Here is a 12,616-nt window from a genome sequence, read left to right on the forward strand (position 1 = left end):
GCTTCTCAAACCTCCCTCTGCCTCTTCCCAACTTGTGCGCCTTCTTGTGCTCTCGCACTCCTGCATGCTCACTCTCTCTCAAAAACGTAAGTAAATAAATCTTAAAAAAAAAAAAAAATAGAGTTAGGCAGATAAAGAGATACAGACGTATATTATTTATTTCACAGAAGAAATCACACCTAAGCAACTTGCACCTAACTTCGGTTACAACTAAGCTTTTCTTCCAACAAATGCTCTTCACTAATCCCATCCTGCTATTGGCAAGTCAGTCAAATAAGTATTTTCCTATCGTTCTTGGAATTTACCAAGATGGTGCTAATACAGCTCTTGGGAATGCAGAGAGTACGAGAGCTGTCACAGACAGCTGTGGGTTTCGGCACTCTGGTTGTAGCCCACATGTTAGTGCATAAATTTCTCTTAAGTGTTATGTGTGGGCAGTTTCCAAGCTTAAACACATATGTCCTTATAAAACGTTATTTGTAAGTTAGTTATAGGGAATTCCAAACACATTTTACCATAGAAATAATTTTCTACAAAATGGAATTAGGCCTGCAGGCCAGCCAACAGAACCCTGTTTAATCCACTGTAGGCCTGAAGCACTGTCACAAATGCACAGTCTGAGCAGAGTTCTAGCCCTTCCTGATGAGACCTCCCAGTCCAGAAGCATGAGAGCAGAAAGCTCTTTGTATAGAATTGAGAAAACTGCTCCCTTTTCTCTGACGCCATCCACTGTGCCTTCTTCCTGTTCCACCCAGGAGATGTCTCTCTCCAGCCTCAGGGTGTCTGTGACCAAGCTGGCCAGACCTCGACCCCCGGCATCCGTGATCTCTAAGGACCTACGTTCCCTCCTTCCAGGGGAGCCTTGTCTCCTTAAAGAGCTTCCTGAGTGTGGGGAAGAAAGCAATGCATAATAGAGTAGATTTGTCCTAATACTTCAACTACTTCCTAGTTACCATTTCCCTTCCTGCCCCCAATTCAGTTCTACCCCTTTTTCCCTTGGGGTCAGTTTTGGCTTTTGACGTCTTCCTTTTCTCCTCTTCTGAATCTACACTGCATCTGAACTGCACCTTTCTCATACTGGTCCCATGGGAGCTTTGGCAGGGGTTCTATACCAGGAGAGCTGAGGGAAGAGCGATGTGCACATGAGTCTGCCCAAGCTTACAGAAGCACATGCCATCACCCAGAGAAACTTGGGTTTTGGCCTTTGGAGAGCACATCTGGCAGCCTGGTGGGTTGCAAGTCTTTCCATTATGGTGTTTTGGGATACTGGTGTGTGGCAGAATTCCAGGCACCACCCTGTGCTACTGAACAAGCATCTCTGTGAATGTTAACAGTATCTCTATCACTTCTTCTTTGGAGGGACTTTTCACATCTCCATCTGCTTTAGGGACATCTCTATTTAGAGGTCCCTTTGGCACTTCAAAGCAAAGCTTTACAGGGAACCTTGCTTAGTTGAGAGACAGTTTACTGTTAAAGGGAAGAAAGTGGAGAAAGGAAAGCCAAGAGCATGCATGAAGCTAAGGAATGTCCGCAGTCAGGAGAGATGGAAAAGAACCAAACAGAGACAGGACGGGGGCAGGTGAACAGATTGCCCCCACAGTGAAAGGAAGACTTGTATTATTTACATGTATAATGCCTAATTCATGTTTATAATATTTTGAAGTTTTCATTGATTTTGCTACTCCCTAGATGGGGAAGTTTTAGTATCACAGAACTATCCATTTTCTTAGTATTTTTAAAAATTTTCTTTAAAGTTAAAATTATAGTCTTTAGTTTCAAATGAGATTTTCATATATCTTTTTTTTTTTAATTTTTTTTTTGTTTTTTTTATTTCCAGCATAACAGTATTCATTATTTTTGCACCACACCCCGTGCTCCATGCAATCCGTGCCCTCTATAATACCCACCACCTGGTACCCCAACCTCCCACCCCCCGTCCCTTCAAAACCCTCAGATTGTTTTTCAGAGTCCATAGTCTCTCATGGTTCACCTCCCCTTCCAATTTCCCCCAACTCCCTTCTCCACTCTAAGTCCCCATGTCCTCCATGCTATTTGTTATGCTCCACAAATAAGTGAAACCATATGATAATTGACTCTCTCTGCTTGACTTATTTCACTCAGCATAATCTCTTCCAGTCCCGTCCATGTTGCTACAAAAGTTGGGTATTCATCCTTTCTGATGGAGGCATAATACTCTATCCCCAGGGGTACAGGTCTGTGAATCACCAGGTTTACACACTTCACAGCACTCACCAAAGCACATACCCTCCCCAATGTCCATTATCCCACCCCCTTCTCCCAAACCCCCTCCCCCCAGCAACCCTCAGTTTGTTTTGTGAGATTAAAAGTCACTTATGGTTTGTCTCCCTCCCAATCCCATCTTGTTTCATTGATTCTTCTCCTACCCACTTAAGCCCCCATGTTGCATCACCACTTCCTCATATCAGGGAGATCATATGATAGTTGTCTTTCTCTGCTTGACTTATTTCGCTAAGCATGATACGCTCTAGTTCCATCCATGTTGTCGCAAATGGCAAGATTTCATTTCTTTTGATGGCTGCATAGTATTCCATTGTGTATATATACCACATCTTCTTGATCCATTCATCTGTTGATGGACATCTAGGTTCTTTCCATAGTTTGGCTATTGTGGACATTGCTGCTATAAACATTCGGGTGCATGTGCCCCTTTGGATCACTACGTTTGTATCCTTAGGGTAACATTCCTAGAAACATATAAACTACCACAACTGAACCAGGAAGAAATAGAAAGCCTGAACAGACCCATAACCAGTAAGGAGATTGAAACAGTCATTAAAAATCTCCAAACAAACAAAAGCCCAGGGCCAGACGGCTTCCCGGGGGAATTCTACCAAACATTTAAAGAAGAACTAATTCCTATTCTCCTGAAACTGTTCCAAAAAATAGAAATGGAAGGAAAACTTCCAAACTCATTTTATGAGGCCAGCATCACCTTGATCCTAAAACCAGACAAGGATCCCACCAAAAAAGAGAGCTATAGACCGATATCCTTGATGAACACAGATGCGAAAATACTCAACAAAATACTAGCCAATAGGATTCAACAGTACATTAAAAAGATTATTCACCATGACCAAGTGGGATTTATTCCAGGGCTGCAAGGTTGGTTCAACATCCGAAAATCAGTCAATGTGATACAACACATCAATAAAAGAAAGAACAAGAACCATATGATACTCTCAATAGATGCTGAAAAAGCATTTGACAAAGTACAGCATCCCTTCCTGATCAAAACTCTTCAAAGTGTAGGGATAGAGGGCACATACCTCAATATCATCAAAGCCATCTATGAAAAACCCACCGCAAATATCATTCTCAATGGAGAAAAACTGAAAGCTTTTCCGCTAAGGTCAGGAACACGGCAGGGATGTCCATTATCACCACTGCTATTCAACATAGTACTAGAGGTCCTAGCCTCAGCAATCAGACAACAAAAGGAAATTAAAGGCATCCAAATCGGCAAAGAAGAAGTCAAATTATCACTCTTCGCAGATGATATGATACTATATGTGGAAAACCCAAAAGACTCCACTCCAAAACTGCTAGAACTTATACAGGAATTCAGTAAAGTGTCAGGATATAAAATCAATGCACAGAAATCAGTTGCATTTCTCTACACCAACAGCAAGACAGAAGAAAGAGAAATTAAGGAGTCAATCCCATTTACAATTGCACCCAAAACCATAAGATACCTAGGAATAAACCTAACCAAAGAGACACAGAATCTATACTCAGAAAACTATAAAGTACTCATGAAAGAAATTGAGGAAGACACAAAGAAATGGAAAAATGTTCCATGCTCCTGGATTGGAAGAATAAATATTGTGAAAATGTCTATGCTACCTAAAGCAATCTACACATTTAATGCAATTCCTATCAAAGTACCATCCATCTTTTTCAAAGAAATGGAACAAATAATGCTAAAATTTATATGGAACCAGAAAAGACCTCGAATAGCCAAAGGGATATTGAAAAAGAAAGCCAACGTTGGTGGCATCATATATCTTTGATAAACATAAAAATATACTGCCTATTGTATATTGATGGTTTAAAAAAATTTTTTTTATCTTGTTCTATTTTAGGCATACCAGATTGCTTAAAAAGAGGATTCTTTGATTGGCTTGTCAACAAAAATTTCAAGGTAGGTTTGGACAGAAGTGTCAAAAACTTCCAAAGGGTCATTATTCTTCAAGATGTCTTTTTTTTTTTTTTAAGATTTTATTTATTTATTTCACAGACAGAGATCACAAGCAGGCAGAGAAAGAAGGGGAAGCAGGCTCCTTGCCAAGCAGAAAGTCCGATGCAGGGCTTGATCCCAGGACCCTGGGATCATGACCTGAGCTGAAGGCAGAGGCTTTAACCCATTGAGCCACCCAGGAGCCCCCAAGATATCTTTTTAACTTGGCTTTCTTTTTTTTCTTTTTTTATTTTTAAGATTTTTAAAGATTTATTTATTTGAGACAGAGAGTATATGGCGAGGGGGCAGAGGAAGAAGGAGAGAAGACTACTCCTTGCGAAGCGCGGAGCCTGATGCAATGTGAGGCTCCATCCCAGGACCCCAAGATCATGACCCTGAGGTAATGACCTGAGTTAAATCAAGAGTTGAATGCTTAACCACCTAAGCCATCCAGGCACCCCTAACTTGGTTTTCATATATCCCTTTTGGTTCAAAATGGAGTGAACTCTGGCTATTTTGCCACTATCCAGTTGGTCCAGACATTTAAATAACCTAGCACAAACTGGCAAGAGGTGGGAGCTGAAGATTTTTATTTTTCTCCTATTAGGCTTAACCACATATGAAGTCCTTTCATTAGTATCAAAACAGTAAATGACCTGAGTTGTTCCCACTATCGCCACACCTTCTCCACTCAGCATCAGAATGATCTTGCCACAGTGTCGCTCCTCTGCTAAAATCCCTTCAATGGTTTCTTTTCATTGCACTGTATGTAATACCCAACTCTCAAAGACCTGGGAGACCCTGCATGCTTTGGTCCTTGCTTCTCTCACTCACACTTGTTAGGCCTATAGTCATGCTGCCATTTCTGAGAACTCACCAAGCTTGCTCTTCAGGTGTAAAGCTCTTCCTGACTTTTGGCCTGGTTACTTTGACTTATCTTCCTTTATATATCATCTTGGAAGTCACTTTTATGACTGCTCTTTCCAAATCAGGTCCCCTTTCTATCAGTCTCTGCTACTATACCCTTCTACTTATTTTATATCCATTATCACAATCTATAATTATTATAATTACTACTCACTTTTTTAAACTGTGTCTCATTAGAATGTAAGCTTCCTGAGGACAGGGATGTTTCAGATTCACTATCATATCCCCAGGGTGCATAGTACCTGGCATATAGTGAATGTTCAACAAATGATTGTTGACTGATTAAATTACCCAAAGCAAGTCATTCATTCCCTCAACAAATATTTGTTGAGTGAATACATGCTAGACTTTGAGGATACAACAGAGGACAAGACAGACAAAATTTGAAGGTGGCCTAGGACAAAGAAAAAGGACAATAGGTTATGTCTAGGAATAATCCTATGATTATTGTATGATACATAAGCACATTTTTATTTGTTATGTGGCAGACTGTAAACTTAGTGTCACCAAATGACTAGGTAATATCATGCCTACTTTTGGATAGACTAAAGTGTAAAGAGCAAAGAAGAAAACAGGGCAAGTATATGAAAGAAAAAAACAGGGAGGAAGAGAAGGTGGTAGCTCAATGATGTCTCTATTTTCTGAAAACTTAAAGAATTATCTTTCTCGTTCAATACTTACAATGAGGGTAAGATGAGAACCATACTAAAATGTGGCAAAACACAATCATCTAGGTGAGTGTGTATTTCAAAGCAATCCTCAAATGAAGTTCTATATTTATTCTAATGATGCCATCAATCCTCAAAACACTCATAAGACTGCCTTTTTTCAAATTGCAGCAAGAGATAATTTACTAACCATAGAGAAAAAATACAATTCATTTTTTAACCCACATGGTATTTCCCAGATTGACTTCCTACCATATTCACTGGACTTGCTTTCTGAGATGGTTTTTAAAATCAAATTCATTCCTAAAGGGCAAAGATTCATCATACAGAGAAAATTCTAAAACATATGCTCTTCAGTCAATCCTCAGAAAAGAGTTCCAGAAATGTTTGAGCAAAGACAGGATTTTTTCAATGACCACTGTAAAGAAGATGGCATTCATTCTGATAAACAAGTAAATATAATTAATCTGACATCATTTGAAATGGGGTATTATAGGTAATATAGGAATATAAGAAAATTACTCAGATAACCAAAGTTATAAGCAGAAGATTTTTAAAAAATTATTTATTTCATGGTGTCCTAGGACATATGATTCTGTACTTTTTATGTAGAGTATAAAACTGATTTTTATTTTTCTCACTCAGGGTCATCATGATGGCCACCAGTTATTAACCCATGTTAATAAATACAGGAACATTCTAAGTTACTGATGTGTGTTGGGTTGTCTCTATTGCATATTGGGTCAAACTGCAATGCTTTTCATGTTTTTGTTTGGATTTGGGGGGTTTTTTTCTTCCTATTCTGGACCAATCTTTCAGTTGCCATTTCTTCTTGTTATTAGTAAGCTTGGACCTTGCAAATATCCTGCTTATGAAATTGCTGTTTCTAATATGTTATGGGCTGAGTGACTATGTAATTGTGAAAGGGCAGAGGTGGTGAAGAGTCCTATAACTATAAGGTGTACCATCTTTGCAAGACACAGGTTGTTGGCATGGCTGAGTCAGGAAGAAATGGTGAGTGGCAATTAGCATTACAGTTGTTCATCTTATCCCAGGATGGACCAGAAATAAGACTTGTTCCCCTATGAAGTGGACAGAACTCCTTCTAGCTTGGAGTTAGAGACAGATGTAACCCAGGGCAAAAAGTGGATAAGAATGTTCTAAGACAACTTAATTCTATGTAGACTTTTCCTTTGGGAGCAAATAGCTGCCTTTGTAAAGAATGAAAAAAAAGTTTATAAATCTTCTAAGTTAGAAAATGGTCTAATACTTATAAAATGAAATTAACAAAATAAAAAATAAACTAAAAAAAATTCTAGAAAAATGAAAAACAAATAGCCAATTTTGGATTCTGTACACAGAGTGTGACAAAACTTGACAAAAAACCTGACCAAAAAAACCATGACAAAAATTCTCGCCCTTATGGGACTTGTGAAGTTCTTCTGGAATATAACAGTTATATCAATAAATATAAATGGGATAATATCTCCCTTAAAGACTCCCAGATTTGACAAAAACTAATAAAATAAAAGCCCGACATGTGTAGTATATATCAGATATGCATTTAAAACTAAAGAACTTGAAAAGAATGAATAAAGACATACCAGGCAATTGAAAAAAAAAAAAAAGAAAGAAAGCAGGGTTGAGATATTAAGTATAAATAAGGTTAATTTAAAGACAAATTAACTGAGCAACAATATCTAGGGAGGTTAAATGAACATGCTTTTTAGTTTCCCGTTACTACCTGAATGTCAGAGGTATCTGTAGAGAGCCCTCAAGAAGAGGTTGTTGATAAGTAACAGAGAAGAAAAGTAGGAGCTAATGAAAGGAAAAAGTGATACAAAAAGATGTTTTTCTGTTGGAAAATGATAGAATCCACCAATTATTGGCCTAGGTGAAATTCAGTAGTATAAGATCACACATGGTCTTTTTGATACTTTTCAATAAAAATCTAACACCAAATGTAATGTGGATTCCATCTCTACTTTCACTATATGACTTTGAGCATCTCATTTAACCCATTTGGATTTCAGTTTAATCATCATCAAATGAAGTGGTGGGATGTGATGACCTTTCCCGTGAAATAAGTCCTAAATGCCGTAATTTCACTGTCATTAATATACATAAGACCTTGATATTTCAAATATATATGGAACACTGAGTTAAATAAGATATTTTTGGAAGAAATTGTTGTGGACTATACCTTTCATTTTTCAGTGTTACAACTTCTTCCTTTGTCTGAGTCAGAAGAGTTTTGGTTATCTGTAGTTCATTTTCTGCAAGGTTAATTCTTTTTTTCATGTCTTCTTCTTGTCTTTCTTTTGCAGTCAGTTCTTCCTGTAAAGTTTTATATGTTTGTTGACAAGCCATTAAAGAATCCTCTTTCTCTTTAAGCAATCTGGTATGCCTAAAATGGAATAGGATTTAAAAAAAAGCTCACCAATACACATTAGACACTACATTTTTATGTTTATCAAAGATATGTGAAAATCTCATTTGAAATCAAAGACTGTAATTTTAACTTAAAAGAAAAATTTTTTAAATACTAAGAAAATAGATAGTTCTGTGATATTAAAACTTTCCCATCTAGGGAGAAGCAAAATAAATGAACAACTTCAAGATATTACAAACATGAGTTAGGTATATGTGTAAATAAGATAGTAAGAAAAGTTAAATATATCTCAAATAAAATGTTATTTAAAGTATGGTTTCAAATTCAATGACTAAAAATATTAATTTAAAAATTTGCAATGTATACCGTGATTCAGAAATAATGGATTCAAACTTCAGTTTTCTAAGTTCTCTTTGACAGTCAGCAGCTTCATTAGATTTATTCCTAAAATAATATAAAAGGTTTAAATATTTTATTTCAAAATAGTTCAAGTATAAATGTTTTCCTTTTTAAAAAACATGTTTTTCCTTTATTACTTTTCTTTTCTTTATATTCTATTTGTGATTATGTATGCGTACTTCCTTGAGATTAGATATATAAAGTCAAGGGGTTTTGCTCTGCCAAAAAAATCACCCAATCTGTTAGTCCAACAATGTGTTTTTCTATATCATTATTTTATTCATCTTTAGGAGAAATTTCTTAGCATCTTTATATTATTATTTCTTTAAAGAAATAAACATTCAGGTCACTTCTATGATGGCTAAGTAGGCCCCTGTCAGACTCATCTGCATACAAATAAAAAGTCTAAACTTTGAAGAACATTAAAAAAAGAAAAACCCCTTCACAGCAAATATATGTTTATAAAAAATAAAAAATTAAAAAAAAAAAAAAGAAAAACCCCTATTCGAAGGCATTGGAAAGTGAACAAAAACAAGAAGATTCTGGAGGGAAGCTGACACTTGGAATGAGGTAATAGCATGGGGTCAGGGTTTGTGTGTGTGTGTGTATGTGTGTGTGTGTGTGTGTTAATGATTTCAAACATGACAGTCCAGTCTGCATCATTTAGGGGAACTAACATTCTAATAGAAAACATAGTCTGGGGCACCTGGGTGGCTCAGTTGGTTGGGCGACTGCCTTTAGCTCAGGTCATGATCCCAGGGTGCTGGGATCAAGTCCCGCATCAAGCTCCCTGCTCAGTGGCGAGCCTGCTTCTCCCTCTCCCCTCTGCCTGCCTTTCTGCCTACTTGCGTCTCTGTCAAATAAATAAAATAAAATAAAATAAAATAAAGAAAAGAAAAGAAAACATAGTCTGGCCTAAAGAATTAGTGCACAGTGTTTGGGTCAACCACAGTGCTGAAAAGTGAAGAGTGACTCAAAATAGGAGAGTCAAACACAGGAAGTCCCAATACTGCATACAGAGGCTACACACACATCTGGCTGGGCTTTGAACTCTTCATGCACAGGGCATATTCCAATTAGGATAAAGATAAAACAATTAAACAGAGATTTGAGCTGTTGCGATAAAGACAGAGTTTACAGTCTGAGGCCAACCAAACTAACAAACTGCTTAAAGCAGCAACACCCTCACCCCCACCAACAACAGTATTTGGAGTATTTAGAGAAATATAATAGAATCCAGAATTTCTATAATATAACATTTACAATGCCCAGAATATAATAAAAATTACTCAACACAAGCAAGAACAGAAAAGCATGACCTATTCTTAACAGAAAAGACAGTTAATAGGGACTGCCTCTGAGATGACCCAGATACTGAAATTTGCAGACAAGGATTTTTCAGAGCAGTTATAAATCTGCTTAAAGACATTAAAAAAAAATCCACTCTAATTAGTGAAAAGATGATAAATCTCAGCAGAAAAATAAACCATTAAAATGAACCAAATGGAAATTCTAAAACTGAAATAAACATATGTCTTGATTTTATGTAATTGGGTTTTGTAACAAAACTCAAAAAGTTAATATATTAAGAAAAAGTGATATTCCAGTTTAAGTTTATATAGGCTATTTATTAATAAGTCATTATCTGAAAGTACCTTAAAATAGCTTATAAACCTTACAATGAACCATATGTTAGATTGCCAATGAATTTGCCCTATTTGTAAAATGACTTTAATTTCTAATAAGTAATCACTTATTTGCATAATGAATATGTATAACATTCATTTATTTTTTAAATGATTTTATTATAAAATATGATAAAATTGTAAGCGATAGGAAAATCGCATAAAACAATTATATAATGAATTATCATAAGGAGAAAACTCTTATAACTACCATCCAGGTAAAAACATAAAACCTGACCAGCTACCCTAGAAGCTTCATGTCCCTGGTCCCAATCACAGCCAACCCCCATCCTCCCTAAAATAACCATTTTCATGAATTTCATAGTAATCACTTTGATTTTCCTTAGCATTTTATTACTCAAGTTTTATCTTTGAACACTACATTTTAGCTTAACTTTTTCTTCTAAAAAAAATGTCTTCTTAAAACATGTTATTTTCATTATCCGCTTTTTGTAAAATCGATGAAGGTATCATGTTGACACACAATGAAGTACATATATACTTTGATATGTCTGACATATATACAAACCCATGAAACCATCAACAGAATCAAGCAGCAGACGAGCCTACTCAAAGCCTAGATCTTGGTCTCTAACACCATTCCTATTCAAAGGAACCAAGAGTACTCAGAAATGGCTGATTCTAAGACTAAGGCAGAGTAAGTACATCTGAGATATCTTGTTATGTCAGAAGGTGAAGAAGTACTTATACAAGATGAGGAAACCACATTCCAGTTCACAAAAGTCAGCTTGAAGGGCCTCCTACTGGCTAAGCCTAGATAATTTATGTATCAAAGCAATTCAATACAGCAATCAATTGTAAACCATTGAAAAAATAAGAGTTCATAGGTTCACACCAACAATAAATAAATAAATAATGGGGAGAAGTGGAGGCTCTTGCTTAAAGTAGGATGCTGAGGACTAATAAATGGGGAGGGAGGGCTGGTGGCAGAAAAATCATCATTTAGCAACCACTGTGTAAAGTTTAGATAAGATAAAAATCATTACTGGATGCTATATCGAGAGATAAATTTTGATGAGGAGGATAGCATTTACAGTGTATTTAAAGTGTCTCTTATAGACTGTTTACTAGTTGAAAAGGAACAACAACAACAAACCCAGGAATAAGAGAGTGAAAAAATTGAGCAATACCTTCACCAGGTGATCAAAATTAACATCACCTAGTAGAGTGGTCCTATACTAGAGGAGAAAATGCTATAAAGGTCAACTAACAAAATTAGAATATGGATGGCAGATTAAAGGGCTTTATATAATTTTATGACATAGATTACTGTGCTTTTGTTATGTTATGTTATGTTAGTCACCATACAGGACATCATTAGTTTTTGATGTATTGTCCTATGATTCATTGTTTGCGTGTAACACCCAGGGCTCCATGCAGTGCTTCCATATTAAAGTATCACCATCCTGAGGAAAGGCAGGCTAAAGTACTTAGAGGTAAAGGGTCATGTTGTATGTAACTTACCCTCAAACGATTCAGGAAAGAAAAGTGTGTGTGTGTGTGTGTGTGTGTATGTACATGTGCGGAGAGAGAGAGAGAGAGAGAGAGAGAGAGAGAGAAAGGATGGGGCCAGAGAAAGGATGAGGAAGAAAGCAATGGGTTAAAATGTTAATCTGGGTAAAGGTTATTTGGGTGTTCTTTGTACTATTATTATGTTTACAACTTTTTTAAAGTTTTAAGTTATTTCTGAATAAAATATTAGAAAAGAAGGAATAAGGAAGAGTTTCACATACCATTAGAAAACTGGGCAAAGATTATGTTCAGGTGAGTCACAAATGAAAGAATTCAGAGTCAAATATGCAGGAGTACAGTGTTTCATCAATCAAACTAGTTTGTTTGTTTGTTTGTTTAGTTATTATACCATTAGCTAGGAAGCGAAGAAATGGGTATTTACAAACAATGCTGAGATTATAAATCAGTATAATCTTATTGGAAGGCAATAAGTCATTATGTATTAAAAGCATTAAAATTATTTAAGTTTGATTCTAGCAAAAACTATCCAAATTCTACAAAAACAAAAGCTTAGTAAGTAGTTATGATTCATCTACACATGAAATATCGTATAGCCATTTAATAGTTATCTAGAAATGTATCATGTAATGACATGAAAAATGTCATTTTTTAGAACATGTCATATATTTATCACTAACTGAAAATGATACATTATCTCTCTAAGTGAAAATATGCTAAAAAATAGACATTACTTAGAAAAAGAAGACTTTAAGAAAAAGTTCTTAGAAGAAGGACTAGAAGGCTTTATCAAAATACAACTATGATATTCTTTTTTACATATTCCTGTATTTTC

At 36.1% G+C, this 12,616-nt stretch overlaps 1 protein-coding gene across 2 annotated transcripts in view; it reads right to left on the bottom strand.

The window, feature by feature from the left end:
- The window catches only part of LEKR1 (leucine, glutamate and lysine rich 1), a 183,687-nt gene that overhangs the window by 45,472 nt on the left and 125,599 nt on the right, over positions 1–12,616 (bottom strand). For both annotated transcript variants that reach the window (XM_032343951.1, XM_032343960.1), the window contains exons 8-9: positions 8,573–8,650; positions 8,018–8,221 (exon numbers count right to left, since the gene is read on the bottom strand). In XM_032343951.1, coding sequence (XP_032199842.1) covers positions 8,018–8,221; positions 8,573–8,650 — 282 coding nt within the window. The remainder of the gene's footprint in view (positions 1–8,017; positions 8,222–8,572; positions 8,651–12,616) is intronic.

Source organism: Mustela erminea, chromosome 1 (assembly GCF_009829155.1).
Source record: "Mustela erminea isolate mMusErm1 chromosome 1, mMusErm1.Pri, whole genome shotgun sequence".
Lineage (NCBI taxonomy): Eukaryota > Metazoa > Chordata > Mammalia > Carnivora > Mustelidae > Mustela > Mustela erminea.